Source organism: Dromiciops gliroides, chromosome X, assembly GCF_019393635.1.
Source record: "Dromiciops gliroides isolate mDroGli1 chromosome X, mDroGli1.pri, whole genome shotgun sequence".
Taxonomy (NCBI): domain Eukaryota; kingdom Metazoa; phylum Chordata; class Mammalia; order Microbiotheria; family Microbiotheriidae; genus Dromiciops; species Dromiciops gliroides.
Window position 1 is genome coordinate 79,555,900 of NC_057867.1, and position 16,767 is coordinate 79,572,666.

At 46.0% G+C, this 16,767-nt stretch overlaps 1 protein-coding gene across 1 annotated transcript in view; it reads left to right on the forward strand.

Annotated features, from left to right (window-relative positions):
• Positions 1 to 1,264: 1,264 nt before the first annotated feature.
• Positions 1,265 to 16,767, forward strand: part of F8 (coagulation factor VIII) — an 88,260-nt gene continuing 72,757 nt past the window's right edge. The window contains exons 1-2 of the mRNA XM_043974747.1: positions 1,265 to 1,664; positions 16,326 to 16,447. Of these exons, the coding sequence (XP_043830682.1) occupies positions 1,507 to 1,664; positions 16,326 to 16,447 (280 nt within the window). The 5' untranslated portion in view covers positions 1,265 to 1,506. The remainder of the gene's footprint in view (positions 1,665 to 16,325; positions 16,448 to 16,767) is intronic.

Sequence of the window (16,767 nt, forward strand, 5' to 3'; positions counted from 1 at the left end):
CTAGTGATAGTAAGTGACAGAGCTGGGATTTGAATCCAGATCTTCTGACTTGCAGTCCACCAGTCTTTCCACTGCACTTAGACATGATCTTTCCTGGCAACAATCTTTACCAGCTCACCTCCCCAGATGAGCATGTTTTAAAAATGACTTCAGGCAGCTATCTCTGTGGTTCTCATAGGATCATGGATCTAGAGCTGAAAGACCAGATTGAGGCCATTTTATAGATGAAGAAACTGAGGTCCAGGGAGGGAAAGTGACTTGCTCAACACCACTTAGGTAGGAAGTGTTCTATTATTTTCCATTAGGAGGAAAGAGGATATAGAGCCAATAACACCTTATTGTGTTAAGCTACTGCTAGGGTACACCACAATAGAGAGAGCCCCAGACCTGGAGTCAGGAAGACCTGAGTTCAAATCCAGACTCAAACGCTTACTAGCTGTGTGGCCCTGGGCAAGTCACTTCACCTCTGTCTGCCTCAGTAGCCTTAATTCTAAAAGGGGGGGGGTAACAATAACACCTATCCTGAAATAGCTCACTATAATTATTAGAGCATGAGCTGACTGAATGTGTTCTACTGCATGACCTGTGAGTTGACTTTTGTTTGAACCCTCCCATTTCATCAAAATACTCTTTTCCCCTTTTTGTACACCACAGTTACTTTTTTTTTCTTTTTTTGCGGGGCTATGAGGGTTAAGTGACTTGCCCAGGGTCACACAGCTAGTAAGTGTCAAGTGTCTGAGGCCAGATTTGAACTCAGGTCCTCCTGAATCCAGGGCCCATGCTTTATCTACTGCTCCACCTAGCTGCCCCACCACAGTTCCTTTTCAATGGCCGCCCTGTCCCAAGTGTACATCTGCAAGGTTGGACTTTTGATTGCATTTAAATGAACGCTTCATAGCATCAAGCAATACAGGGGCAAAATCAGTCCAATAAGTCACTTGTCACGACATTGGTGAACAATCTGTTCATCTCCGGTTTGTTCATTTGTCTGGGGACCTTTTCCAGGCTGTCTTCCTTGGGAATCTCTGAGCTGCCAGCCTGGCTTGCCTTGGGTGAGCTCAAAGCGAGCTTCCCACCTCATCCAACAAGCAAGCGCAGAGCTTGTTCTGGGAAGTCCTGCGGAAAGGGGAGAACAGATTTGGCAGTGGCCTTGTGGGCCAGCGCTTCTCTTTCCTGCCTTTTCCTATGAGCTCTTCCTTCCTCTCCTCTGGCTTAAGCTTGGCTCGCTTGCGTAAGGCACTCAGGCAACTGAGGTGTTCTTGAAAACAAGGAGAACCCTGCAGCTGGAAGAGGGTTTCAACTTTGCCTCCAGCTCCCCCAGGGGTGCTCTTCATGGCAGAGTTGCTCCAGACTGCTCGGTACTGCTGCTTCTGCCCTTGGAGTGGTCTGGGAACCTTGTGGGGCTTTTGCCCAATCTCAGAAAGTTTTTCTCTTTTGTGGATGAATCAAGAGAACTTTATGGGAGAATAAACAGCCCTCTGGCTTGGAACTCGCATTCTTCCCAGAATGAAGGGGGCCATCCAGCTCCTGCTCTTGGCCAGCTTTCTCCTATCTCTCCCAAAAGAGAGCATCTGTGCCACCCGGAGATACTACATCGGAGCTGTCGAGCTTTACTGGGACTATAGGAGAAGTGAGCTGCTAGACACTCTCAGCCTGGAGCGAGGGTAAAGTCTTTTCTGTTTGGGGGCCGGAAAGGTCGAGGCGGCTCAAGGCTGGCCAGGGCTCTTTGGCTTTGGGTGACAGGTGCACTGACACTCATGTCGGTCAGATTCTAATCTCGATTTTGGCTGTTGGGTGGGCTAGCCTGTTGAGGTCAACAGAAAACTGTCTTTGCAGTGATGACTGACTGAAGAGTGGCTTTCATGGTTAGTGTAATTTCCCTGAGGGTTTGCTCAGTGGCATGGCACCTACCACTCACTTTCTTTACAAAGCACCCTTGGACTTGTCTAGTCTCCCTCCTTCTTTTCACCCCTTACCCCTACCCCCAATCTCAAACCCTTATAGATGAGAAAAATGGGCATTCTACCCCGGCATTTGGCATATTATGCACACTCCAATGTTTGTCACATTCTGTTGAACTGGATTAGTCATTAGTGAAGTTTTTTCAGCTCCATTGTCCTACTTGGATCAATTTCTCTTGCCATCTAGCCTATTCTGTGGGGCACACACCCTTGGATCTTGGATCTTGGATCTTGGATGTTGTCTTCCCAATTATGAATCAGACCGAGAGCCAGTGAGACCCCATCCAACTCTCACATTCTGTGGCCTGAAACGTTCTTCCCTCTGGAGCAGTAGAAAGAATGGTGGCTTTGAAGCCCTATCACTTCCTACCTGTGTAACCCAGGGCAAGTCTCTTCCCTTCTCTGGGCCTCAGTTTCCTTCCATGTAAAACGATGGAGATGGACTCAGTGATTGCAAAGGTCCCTCCAGTTCAAGGTCACCCTGACTCTGTTCTTCTTTGCTGTGTGCTTGCTCTTTGTGTGGCGTGTGCTAGGGAGGGAGAGCAGACACATCCTCAGGAGGCTTTCAGTCTGTTGAGGGGAGGGAAGTCAGATACTGTCAGGGCAGGATGTGATAGATGCCACCAAAAAAGTGCAAACACAGGCACTTCCAAGAAAGGAGAGATCTTGGGAAGAGGTGGTGACCTGGGAAGTTTTCCTGGGGGAGCAGAAGCATGTACAAGGGCTTGTGAGCTATGGGCTGAATTTCAACCTTAGATCTGAGATTCTTAACCTGGGGTCTGTGGACTTGTTCTTTTTAATGTTTTGAAAACTGTATTTTAATATAGTTTGTTTCCCTTGTAATCCTATGTATTTTATGCTAAGCATTTAAAAACCTCATTGGGGAAAGAGGTCCATAGGTTTCACTGGACCGCCAAAGGGAGGGTCTATAACACAAACAAAAAGTGAAAAGAGAAACAAGGAGTGAAAGAATTTGAAGGATTTAGGGTGGGGAGGGTGAACAGGTTGAGCAAGACTCTGGAGGCTGGAGCCTGAGATAGGGAGTTGCCTTGTTTGATTGAGCAACAGGGGAGAAGAGCAAAATGAATCAGGAGATGTACTTTGGGATCAGATACATTGAAAAACAGAAAAGCAGAGCCTCAGTAAGTCATTGGCTTTCTGGCTTTCCTGAGCCTTACTCAGGAAAGCCAACCTGCCATGCTCTGGGGATTTGGACTGGTCTGCTTCCCCCAAATGGCCCGATCACTCCAAAGTACATCTCTTGGAATGTTCTTGCCTTTCTCCCCCTAAGTCCCACTTGGTTCACCTTTCACCTCTCTGCTTTGCCCAGCCATGTTCCTCACTTTCTGTAAGTGACAGGCCTCACTTTCTCTTAGGTTCAGGCCTCCACAAAACAACAACAGCCACAACAAAAGAAACCAAAAAACCCTTCCCAGATTTCTTGATGATATTCAGTTCTGGGCAAATGGGAACATGTCAAGAGTAGGGAGAATGGGATAGTGAGGGACATGAAGACCAGGTCCTGTGAGAATGATTTAAGGAACTAAGGCAATTCTGCTTAGAAAAGAGAAGACCAGGAGGTAAGCTCTTCCAAATATCTTTGGGCTGAGGTCATGTTTAAGAGGAAATGGAGGGGTGGCACAGTGGATAGAGCACCCGCCCTGGAGTCAGGAGTACCTGAGTTCAAATCTGGCCTCAGACACTTAACACTTACTAGCTGTGTGACCCTGGGCAAGTCACTTAACCCCAATTGCCTCACTTAAAAAAAAAGAGGGAATGGAATTCATCTTTGTGATTATAAAGGTTCGAGGGAAGAACTCAGATCAAAAGACAGAAGTTGAAGAACTCTTCCTTTTGTGTCTCTCAATTTCCAGTCCCCAGCACAGTGTTTAGCACGTAATACCTTAAGAAACATTTGTTGATTGAGTCATTGAAGTTACAAGAAAAACACTGGGCTCCATTTTTATTTATAACTGTTGTTTTTACATCACTTTTATTTCTGCCCATATCTCACCTCAACCCCGGAGAATCATCCCTTATAACAAAGAATAGAAAAGGAGAAAAAAAGGCAGTTTGGCCAAAGTAACACAGACATCAGTCAAGCCCAACAGGACACGTGCTGTTCCACAGCCAGAATCTCCCAGGGAGGGAGGGAGGGAGGCCCATTCTCATATCTCATCTTTAGGGTCAAGTTGGATGATCAGAATGACATAGCATTTAGGTTCGATTGCTTTGTTCTCATTGGGATTATTGTAGGTGATGCAGATCCTGTTTTCCTGAGTTTGCCTGTTTCACTTTGCATCAGTTTGTAGAAATCTTCCCCTGCTGCTGTGCTTTTCATTACACAACTTCCATCACATTCATACACTACAATCTATTCTATGGATCCTTTCTGTTTTGGGCCTTCTTGGAGTATAGGTATAGTAGCAGAGTTTGAGTCAAAACATATGGCCATTTTAGCCATTTGAGACTTTCTTATTGTAGTTCCAATTCCTAACTCCAGCTATACTGCTTTAATATGCCTGGTTTTCCATAGCCCCAAAGAGGGTTTTCTTGCATCAGATCCTGCATCACCATCCTTGGGAACATGTACATACTTCCCTCCATCCCTTCTCTAGGTCTTAACTGATGTAATCATTGGAGCCTGCAGCTGGCAGGCTCCCAGCTCTTGATCAGACCCTGATGTTCACTGTTCAGTAGGTATAAGTGTCCCTGCTTTTGGGGGGGGCACACTCTGTTCTCTTGTTGCCCTTCCTTGGTCTCTTCTGGAGAGTCATACTGAACCTTAGGTAATATTTTTTTATCCCTAGCTCTTTGATGAATTGCAACCTCATGATTCCACAAAAACCTTTGACAACAGTGATCTTGGCCCTCTTTCAGCTCTCCATCGGATTCAGTTTAGAGATCCTGAGCTCTAGGGAAAAGGGAGACAAATGACAAAATGTTCCTGGCGCTAGGAGGCCTGTCCTTTTCTTTTCCGGATTTTTGTTGTTTAGGGACTTCTCTTCTGATCCCACATGAAAAGGTTCTGCCAAAAGGATGTGGGTCTAGTGTCCTTGCTTTGAACTCTTATTTCGTATCTGATTGGAAACCAATTTGAATCCCCATTGCATTATCTGATTCTATCTTGCTAACAATGTTTCAGGCTGTGTCCAGAGCCAGCCCTTCCTGTTAATCAGTATCAAAGTGATTTGGTTCCTTAAAATGAATGATCAGAAAACAAATCCCAACATCTCCCTATAGGCTGACATTGAAGGCATGTATTTACCATATCAGACATCCAAGTGAACCATGGAGTCTATTATTCACATATTTCCAAATATCTTGGAGCTTGATGTTATTCAACTGTCTGATATTTAATTGCATTTTAAATCTATAGCTTTTAAAATCTTATGAATGAAGTAGGTGATCACCATTGCTGCCCTCCACTCTGGTCAGATCAGTTTGTGGGATCATGTTCAATTTGGGGCAACATCTTTTAAGAATAAGTGAAGGGGGGCAGCTAGGTGGCGCAGCGGATAGAGCACCAGCCCTGGAGTCAGGAGGACCTGAGTTCAAATCCGGCCTCAGACACTTAACACTTACTAGCTGTGTGACCCTGGGCAAGTCACTTAACCCTCAGTGCCCCACAAAAAAAAAAAAAGAATGACCAAAGGGTGTCTAGGATGGTGGCAGGACTTGAGATTGTGCTGGAAATGAGGCTCAATTGAATGATCTGGGGGGTGGGGCAGTAGGGTCAGTGGGGTGTACACCCGGGAGAGTGGTCCAGGGGTCTGAAGGGTTATTAGTGGAGGAGGGCTTGCTTAGCCTTGTGCTGCTTGGCTTCGTTGGAAACAGTTGAAGAAAGCTTTCAATTTCAAGTCAAGAAAGACTTCTTAGCACAGAGAGTTCTCCCAAAGTGCCGGTGGCTGCCTTGAAAAGTAACAACAGTAGTGGGCAAAGTACTTTACAAACAGGATCTCATCATATGCTTACACTAACCATGAAAAGGTGGCACTATTATTATCCCGTTCTACCAATGAGGAAACTGAGGCTTATCAAGTTTATGTAGCAGTAGCATACGGTGAGGGAAGTTAGAGGCCTGGGTTCTTTTTTACAGTTACAGATATCTGTAACCTTGGGCAAGTTTCCTTGTCTGGTAAGTGAGAGGGCTGAATTAGTACTAGGATACCATGAGCTTATGACTTTCCCAGGGTTACCCAGCCAGCTGGTGTCTCCTGGACTCCAAACCCACCATTATTCCCAACTCTGTTTTACCATTTCTCTAAGTAGTGAGTACTGCTGGCTTTTTATCCCAAAGACATCCCCCCAAAGAGAAGACCTATTGATATAAAATATTTCTAGCAGCTCTTTTTGTGGTAGGTAAGAATTAGAAATTAAAAAGGGGCAGCTAGGTGGCGCAGTGGATGGAGCACCAGACCTGGATTCAGGAGGACCTGAGTTCAAATCCGGCCTCAGACACTTGATACTTACTAGCTGTGTGACCCTGGGAAGTCACTTAACCCCAATTGCCTCAGCAATAAAGAAAGAAAGGAAGGAAGGAAGGAAAGAAAGAAAGAAATTAAAGGAATGGCCATCAATTGGGGAATGACTAAACAAACTTTGGTACATGATGGTTATGGAATATTATTGTGCTATAAGAAATGACAAGCAGGATGATTTCAGAAAGGCCTGGGAGGGGCGGCTAGGTGGCGCAGTGATAGAGCACCGGCCCTGGAGTCAGGAGTACCTGAGTTCAAATCCGGCCTCAGACACTTAACATTTACTAGCTGTGTGACCCTGGGCAAGTCACTTTACCCCAATTGCCTCACTTAAAAAAAAAACAACAAAACAAAACAGAAAGGCCTGGGAAGACTTGTATGAACTGATGTATAGTGAAGTGAGCAGAACCACGAGAACATGGTGCACAGAGACAGCAATATTGTTGGATGAAGAACTGTGAATGACTTAACTATTCTCAACAATACAGTGATCCAGGACAATCCCAAAGGACTATCGATGAAACACACTATCTACCTCCAAACAAAGAACTGATATTGATTGAACACAGACTGAAGCAGGCTATTTTTCACTTTCATTTTTTCTTTTATTCAAGTTTTCTTATATAAAATGACTAACATGCTAATGTTTTACATAATCATACATGTATAACCCACATCTGATTGTTTACCACCTCAGGGAGGGGAGAAGGGAAGGAGGGAAGGAGGGATAAAATTTGGAACTCAAAACTATAAGTAAAAATGTTTATTATTTAAAAGAAAAAGAAGTAGTGAATGGCTCCTTATCACTAACCACTTGTCAGGGATAATGTTGAATGGATTCTTGTTCAGGTGTGGACCCTAATAGACCCTCAGAGATCCCTTTCAACTCTGAGATTCTGTGACTGTCATTTGGTATTATGTTCTAAACTTTGTTAGGGTGAATCTACTCAAAGATTGTAGCTGAAACTGCACTAAGACTTTTGGGACACCATGTATTTTTACATGTGTATGTATGTATGTATATATGTTCACAAGCATAGCTGTAAAATTTGGTAGTCTCAATACATTTCACTGTCATTTGTCAAGTTTACTCCTTAGATACAGGAAGTGCCCTGTGCTGGTCATTAGGCATGTCATAGTGATGTAGACAAGGGCTCATCCTTTCCCCATGAGACCTATGGAGTTGAACTAGGGCTAACAGGTGGCAGGTAAAGATTTAGGCTCCAGCATTTGCTCAGTGAGAAATGTGTAAAACAGTGGAATGGAAGGCCTCATAAGGTATTCAAGCAGATGCTGAGTTGCCTTTGGTGCTGAAATCATTGTTTCCCTAGCAGAAAAAAGGTGTACTCTTCCCGAAATCCCCTGGAGCCAGGACATCTCTTCTAGGCTTCCTTCAAGGCCACAGGTGGGCCAAGCCAGGTGAGGCGAGGAGGTGCGTGGGAGGCTCTTCATGGAAATGGAAAGTACTTTGTGGCCCTGGGACCTCAGGCAGAATTGCAAAGTCGATTAAACTTGAGCTGCTCCCCCTCCTTTCTGGCATTCTGATTCGTTCCCGGCCTGTGATTTAGCCTAAGGCGTGTGAGCTACCAAATAGCTTTATTAAGGAAGTTGGTTCAACCCTCCCTAGGGCTGGTTAAGGTACTTTTGGAGTGAATGCTACTTTCCTGAGTGCAGGAAAAAGAATCCCATAATCCTTTAAGATCCCTCGCACCCACCCAAGTAGTTGTGTCATGTCCAGAATAACAGAATCTCTCCATTAATATCCCCTTCCCATCCTCACCTTACCACATTTGTAACCTTTGGGAGGTAGAAGCCTGCCCCTCTTTTTCAATGTTGGGGTCTTTTTGCTGCTTCTGCCTGTCGGCTCTCACCACCTTCTCACGTCTATGACACTCATCCCCCCTTCACCTCCCAAATTCACATTGGATACCTATGCTCTGGGGTCAGAGGACTGGGGTTCAAATCTTACCTCTGATGCTTGCTACCTGTGTGTCCTTGGGCAAGTGACTTCCCTCACTGTGGCCTAGGTTCCCCATCTGTAAAATTAGGGAAAGAGTTGGACTTGATGCCTCTGGGGCATCCCTAAAATAGGAACGATGACCCAGTGCTAAGAGCCTGCCAGCTCAAGGACTGGTCACTCATCCCATTGATTGCTCCTCTCCACCACACATTCATTGTCCAGTTCTGGCTGTGCTGACACTAATACTTCATCTTTTAGTGAGCTGGGGGGCCTGGATGTGACCAACCTCGACCTCACAGAGGTGGAGCCCTTAAAGGGCTGGGCCTTTGGATTTAGAGATAAAAGGGATTTGGGATGTTTTCTAGCCTAAACCAAAGCCCCCATTTTCAGATAAAGAAACTGAAGTAAGGGGAAGGTCACTGGACATTCCTCCTGAGATGCTCTTTCCAGGCCTAGGCCCGGCTGGCCAGTCAAGTTGGGGGTGCAAAGGCGTTATTATTGCTGTTTGTCTTTTGTTCTCGGAGAGGACCATGACTTCAGGAGGTGATGTCATGACTTGCAGTGAATTGAGGCAGGGCTGTGCGAAGTCATCAGCCTCGTTTTCTCCTACAGAGCCATCTGGGTCCAATGGCAAGATACATGGAGATGGCCCCAGATGTTTGAGGCAGTCGGGGTTAAGTGACTTGCCCAGGGTCACCCAGCTGGTGATTACACAGGCATATGGGGGTGTATGTTTATGTGAGTACATGTGGGGGGGTGCGTGTGGTATATGTATGTGTGTGTGTATGTGCCTGTGATTGGATATCAGTGGTGGTGTTTGTGTATCTGCATTACGTATGTGTGTGGATGTGTTTTGTGTGTATGTATGAGAGTATGAATGCATGGTGGTCTGCGTGTCTGCACGTGGTGTGTTTTGTGGGTGTTATGTTTGTGCGTGGGGTGTGAATGGGAGTGCATGTATACGAGTATATGTACAAGCATTCGGTGTTTGTATACGAATATGTGAGTGTGTTTCTTCTGTGTATATAGATAGATGTGAGTGTGTGGTATATGTGCAGTGTGTATGTGTGTGATATTTGTATGCATTTGTATGTGTGTTGGTAGGCCTTCCATATGTGTATTATGTGGTGTATGAGTGTGTGTAGTATGTATGTGTAAGGTGGTGTATATGTGTATGTGTCTGAGTGTGAGTGTGCTGTATGTGTGTATGGTGGGTATGCATGTGTGTATGTGGTATGTGTGTATGGTTTGTGAATGTGCATGTGTGTGTGGTGGGTGTACATGTGTACACATAGTGTGTGAGTGTGCAAGTGGATTCCTAGGGGTAGACTGGCAGAGCAATGTCAAGGCCTTTTGTTATTCCTAAGGGCTGACGCCCTGGCCAGTGGTGAGGAGTCGGGCAGCTGAGAGAGATGCTAAAGCCGAGCACTCAGGAGGACACAATGGCCAGGTCTCCTTCCCTTCCCTTTTTGGGCTCAAACCAATTTTCATTTCAAATGTGAGAGGAGTTGGGAAATATCTAACCCATTCTGCATCATCCTCTCCAATCAAGGACCTTCCTTTGGCCCCACATGGGGATAGAAAAGGACTTGTGGGGAGTGGGCACCCTGCCTAGCTTTTGATCGATGGCTGTGCCACACCCCTACTCTTTTCAGGAAGGGCTCTCTAGACCGGGAGGGAGACAGTTACAGCACACTTAGGGGCTGGTACCTGGGGATCCCTCTACCACCAAGAGCATGTGCATTCATGGAAAGCTCACTTGAATTTCACTTGGGGTTGGGGAAAGGGAGAAATGTTTTACTGTGACTTCTCTTACTCTATTTAATTAAACACCTTTAGAGGCAGCTAGGTGGTGCAGTGGATAAAGCACTGGCCCTGGATTCAGGAGGACCTGAGTTCAAATATGGCCTCAGACACTTGACACTTACTAGCTGTGTGACCCTGGGCAAGTCACTTAACCCTCATTGCCCTGCAAAAAAAATCTAATTAAACACCTTTACTTTGAACTAGTTGTGTCCTGTGGCTGATGAGAAAATAAGGGCAGCATGTGGGGGGGAAGAACACTTGGGTTGGGATCAGAGGGCTTGGGTTTGAATCCTACCTCTGGCACATTGTCTGGATGACCTTGGGCAAGTCACTTTTTTTTTTTTTAAGTGAGGCGATTGGGGTTAAGTGACTTGCCCAGGGTCACACAGCTAGTAAGTGTTAAGTGTCTGAGGCCGGATTTGAACTCAGGTACTCCTGACTCCAGGGCCGGTGCTCTATCCACTGCGCCACCTAGCTGCCCCAGGCAAGTCACTTCTAATTCAGTTTCCTCATCTACAAAATGAGGGACTGGATTGCTTAGCTGGCCTTCAAGGTCCCTTCCTGTTTGCAGTCAATGATGCACAAGTGTGGGCTTGTGGCCTATGGTTCTGAGTGGATATAGACCCCCCACACCCCCCCAGTACTGGGGATGTGGGCAGACTCTGCTCTGTGTATGTAGAAGGTGTCTCAGGGGTGGTAACGAATGAGTGGGGGTGGAAGCATGCTGCTAAGGCAAAGCAAAAGAAGACCCATAGGACCCTCCAGGGCCTTAGAGGCAAATCCTCTCATTTTATAGATAAACTGAATCCAGGAGAGGTCGCCCAGGGTCACAGAGCCGGCCGAATCTCAGGTCCCATGTCTCCTAGTCCAATGGAATCCTGCCTCCAATACTACCTGAATGACATTGGCCAGGATATTTAATCTCCTTTAGCCTCAGTTTCCCTATTTATGAAAGGGACAAAGAGAGAGAGAGAGGCAAGGACTTTGGCCTTGGCCATATACATAGCCAAGGATAAGAATGCTCTGGCCATGGAGGCTGTGTCCCTCGCTTTCCTCAAGTTTGGGTTGAAGGGTGGGACTTGACAGGGGTGAGAGCCTGGGGGCCTGGCATGCTTTCTGAAGCCCCATGGGAAAGGAGGCAGCTCTGCTTCTTCTCTGAGAACACAGGTCAGGCAGCCTGTGGACTATGGAAGTCAAAGGGACTTTCGGGAGATAGAGAAGAAACAGATAGATGCTTGAAAACTTTTTTGCAGCTTAAGCCTAATTCCTTTCTATGTCAGAAACTTCCAAGATTCTGTGGGAAAATAATTTCAAAATAACTGTAGCGATAAGAGCATATGTTGTTCTCTAGTTGAGGAATGCCAGTGTGTGCCAAGGACTAATACTGTTGGGTACAGGCTGAACTGGATACCATTTGAGTTTCCTTCCAGCTCTTTGAGTCTGTGATAAGGCCCACCCTGCATCTCTCCCTCCCTTGGACTTTCCTTCCATCCTTTCTTCTTGGGTCCTTTCCCTTTCCCTCCACTGATCCTTTGCCTTCTCTCTCCCTCCTTTTTCTTTTTCTTTTTCTTTATACTTTTATTTCAGAGAAAAAGTGCAATTAATAACAAATATTTTAGCAGTACTTTCCCATTTAATATCACATTTGTCAGAAGCTGTTAGCTACAGTCAGTTCTTAATATTCCTTGAAATAAGGTGTTCTGAGATGGCTTCTTCTGTGGGCTTTCTCCTCCTTACTTAGCTAAGCCACTGACACATCATAAACTCTGAGATTGCAACGTTAGTCTAAGAAAATAGGAGGAAAGTAAACTTGCTACTGCAAAAGCAGGATGCATTTCAAAGTCCACAAAAGTTTCATTTCTGTGCAGTTGACAATACATTTCCACAACTGAGTTTCTAGTTCAGTACACTTAAGACTCATCTGTCGCATTTATCAAATATATATATTTCTCATTAATGTAAAATTAAACTATCATAGAAAATGATAGTTCAAGTGATAAGCACAAAACTATCATAGAAAACGAGTTCAAGTGATAGGCACAAAAATACTATAGGGAGGGCCCCTGAACTGTTTTAAATCTTTGACTGGGGGCAGCTAGGTGGTGAAGTGGATAAAGCACCAGCCCTGGATTCAGGAAGACCTGAGTTCAAATTCGGCCTCAGAAACTTGACACTTACTAGCTGTGTGACCCTGGGCAAGTCACTTAACCCTCATTACCTCACCAAAAAAAAATCTCTGTGACTAGGCTTTGCCAGTCAGTGTTCTACTAAGTGCATCTTGGTGGAGAAATGCATCTACCAACAGAGATAGAATGTTAAAAACAGATGGAATGACTATAGAATCAATATTCTCCTGAAATTCCCAAGCCCTAATCTATTTCATTCATTCACACGTATGACTTAATACTCCTGCATTATAGGACAGAAAAAGCACAATGAGAAATTAAATAGCACTTCAAGTTTATGCATGGCAAGGAAACACACCCTTATTGATATTATTAGGAACTAAAAAAATCTTTGAAACGACATGGACTGCTCAAGTATGTCACTAGAAAAGCAGGCATATGTAATTGTCTTCCTCCTTTTTCATTACCTTTCTCACTTCCCACCCCATTCCCTTTCTGTCCTTTTTTTTTCTCTTTCCTTCCCATCAGAACCAGGGTTAGAGGTGAGCGAGGATGGCAGCTACCAGAGGCAGAATGGACAAGAGAAAATATTTAGAGGCACCTTCCAACAGGACCCTTAATAAACGCATCCATTTTGAAGGCCAGCAAATCCTTGGCCATGGTGAGGCCATAGTTGGAGGGCTGGGTCCTCTAGTTATAGTGTGGTTATATAATGGATACAGAGCCCCCAGGCTCTGAGCCTCCGCTTGGCCCAACTCCCAAAGTTAGATACTTGGTCCTGGCTCCATCCTCTCTTGACCCTGCTTTCTTTCTCTTCCAATCTCTCTGTGTTTTTCTCTTAGCTGACTCCAAATCAAGGATCTATGTATAGAACCTGGATGGCTCCCATGAAATGACTGTCATCCTTTTGGGGGGCAAAGGCCAGAGCATCTGGAGAGCACCGGTTCCTAAGACTTGGGTTTCAACAAGCTTCCTAACGTTCTACCTGTTCAGACTTCATCTAGAGTATGGTGTCCATCTGGGAACACCCCATTTTAGGAAGGGACAAACTAGAGGGTATATAGAGGAAGACAGGATGGTGAGAGGACCAGAGACCATGGCATTCAAGGGGCCATTTGAATAAATGATTAGGCTGGAGATGAGAAGTCTTAGAGGAAACCAGTCAGGCTGGGCTATCCTGTTTGTAGAGAAGGGATCCAACTTGTTCATTTCAACCCTAGAGGGTAGAACCAGGAGGGACAGGCGGGGGAAATGGCCAGAAGGCAGATTTGGACTTGGGAGTGATGCGTTCTGTCCCAGAGCAGAAGGCACAGGACCTGCCAGAAGGCAGGTGAAGAGCTGTGATGACCTCATTTCCTGCTCACGTCCACTGCCCAGGGAAAATTCACTAGCTCGAATCCAAGTACACTGTGTCACAGTGTAGGAGCTGAGTCTTTTTGCATGGAGGAAGGGCCTTGAATTTTTTCCCTGATAACATAGTTTCACCAGGAAGAAAATACTTTAATCTGCCCTTGTCTCCAAAGTAAACACTGTTATCAGCAGGTCTTTCCACTTACTGGAAACACGTGCTTTTCAGGAAGATACAAGATACTGACTTTTGGCTCCAAGGCCCAGAAAAAAGAAATTGCTTTGTTACTGCTCAAGAAAATCAGTGGAGGTGAAAGCCCAGGATGGAGACAGGCTGGGACTGCTTGTGAATCCCCTCTCTTCCTCAGGCTGCTGTCTGCCTGTTGGCTGCTTTTTTCCTCAGGCCCCAACGCAACCCATTTGGTGTTGTACTTCCTTAGTGGGGCCCTCCACCCCAGGGTGCTGGGCCCCAGCTTCTTCCCCTGTGTTTGTCCGCGAGCCCCTTGGCAGTGCCTGGCCAAGTTTTGGGAAGCCTTCTCAGAATAATGTGTTTAAAAATAAATGCTGTCTATTGGTTAGTGAAGGCAAAGATGCTGTTATTTTCCCAATGAAGATCCTAAGCCCCCTGAGACAAGTCTGGATTCTAGGCTAAAAGCCCCCCTTTCTGCCTCTATCCTAGGGCACACAAAGCAGGTGAGGGCATGGGGGTGGGGGCAAGGGGCTCTGAAGCAGACATGTCGTGAGTGATGAGGAAATTCCACTTGTGGATCTTGAGTCTTAGCCAGTCGCCTGGGGAGCAGAGTGTCACACAGCCAGAAGGAATTCCAGGTCTCTAGCCATTAAACCAAGCTGCCACTCTCCATGCTTGTGGCAGATGTTGAATTTGTCCAGTTACCAAACAAATGAATAAATGGCCCGGATCTATTCAGACCAATAGAACAATCCCAGGGATTCCAGGCCCCATTGCTTTTGATGTGGAGTAGAGACAGCTCCCCCTCTCCCAGACATCTTCCACTCCTATTAGAGTCGGGGAGCCTGGCTGCTGACTTGGAGGCAGTGGGGGGAAGTGGAAAGTACACTGAATTTGGAGGCAAATGAGCCTTTCTCTGCCCCGTGTGTGACTCCCCTTCTCTGGGACTTTATTTCCTCACCTTTTAAATAAGGGGGTTGGACTAAAGTCCTCAGCTGGAAATCTATGAGCTGGTAAAGTTTCCAGTGGGTTTTGACCGTCTGTGTTTTGAGGTGGCCTTCCTCAAGCCTTTCCCTGAAACATTGATGGGTGAGATGGAACCGGGAACCATTGACATGGGTGTTTCAATGGGTCCTTTGAAGACTAGGGAGGGGGTAGAAGCTAAGGCAGGCTAGACCCCTGGGGTGTGCCCCTAGAGACCTCCCTCCCTCCAAGCTGACACCGCCTCATTAACGACTGACCAAGGCTAGCTGCTCACATCCACCTGAATATCTTCACATGGCCAAAACTCTATTCATCGTCTCCCTGCTTTCACCCGAATGTCCTTCATGTGTTGCTATTTCTCCTTGTAGTCATCCAGATGCAAGAACTTTGAGTCATTCTCACCTCTTTCCTTTTCCCCATCCCTCTTCTTCCCTCTTCATTCCAACAATCAATTGCCAAGCCATCAGACCTCTCGCATCCCTCCCCTTCCCGACCTTCATCAGGCTCTCCTCACCTCTACCTGGACTATTGCCATTGTTGGGTGGGTCTGGGATAGAACAGCCTGCCCCTGCTCTTTGTCCGAGCTGCTTTTTAAAGGCTGTGGACTCAGAGGGGTTCTTAATCTAGAATCCATGGATAGATTTCAAAAGTCGATGAACTTCAATGGGAAAAGAACATCTTGATTTCAATAGCATTGCTTTCTTTTGTGACTTCTTGTTTCATTTGATGCCTTTAAAATCATGAGTCTGATGAGAAATCCACAGGCTTCCTTCCCCGGACTGCCTAAGGGAGGGAGGGAGGGAGGGAGGGATCTCCAACCCAGAAAACACGAAGAAGAAGCCCTGCCCTAGCTCCTGGCTCCTTCGGGTCTGTGGAGAGAAGGGAAACTTTTCACTTTGGGGAGCATGTAAACCATAAAATGTGACCAGAGGCTTTACAGGCTGATAGGGAAGTCATTTCTTCCTGGGCAGACTGATTGATTGATTCTGCAGATATTTTTACTCAGAGGCAGCTAGGTGGTGCTGCAGTGGATAGAGTAATGGGCCCGGAGTTGGGAAGACCTGAGTTCAAATTTGGCTGTAGACATTAACTGTGTAATCCTGGGCAAGTCCTGGAACCTGTGTCTGTCTCAGTTTCCTCAACTGTCTAATGGGGATAATAATAACAGCTACTGCACAGGGTTGTTGTAAAGATAAAATGAGATCGTATCTGTAAAGCTCCTAGCATAGTACCTGGCACATAGTAGGCACTTCATAAATTTGTATTGGCTTCCCTTCCTCTTCCCCAGCCCCCAATTACAGCTGCTAACCTCTTTACAAATTCCCCTCAGGAAAAGAAAGCATGCTTGTGTGGAGTTATTTCTCTCATGTTATAGGATGCTACCAGGGAGTTGGTGGGCTCATAACATTTTGGGGATGCAGAGGGGAATACCCTCCAGAACGGAATCTGCCTTTTTCTTTCTCTGTCCAGATTTCCTCCAAGAGTCCCAGAGTCCTTTGCATCTGATGGCTCCACGCTGTATAAAAAGGCCGTGTTTGCAGAATACACAGATAGCCTCTTTCTCCAAGCCAAGCCCAGAGCACCATGGATGGGTAATGATAAGAATACGTCAGCGTTTCAGTCCTTTCAAAGATCTGGAACTTCTGCCTATGCGGCCACCCCCTTCATCTCTTCAACCCTTTGCCTGCCTTAATAGACAGCCATCATGGGCTGACGTGGCTAAAAACTTGATCCCTCTGATGAGTGATAAGCCTCTCTCAGCTTAGCTACATTGGTCCTTGGAAAGCAGATGCACTCTACCACTGAGCCAGGATGCATATCCATAGGCTCAAAGGAGACTTAGATAGCGGCTAGTCTAAGCCCTTATTATACAGATGAGATAACAGGCCCAGGAAAATACAGGGAAAGGATT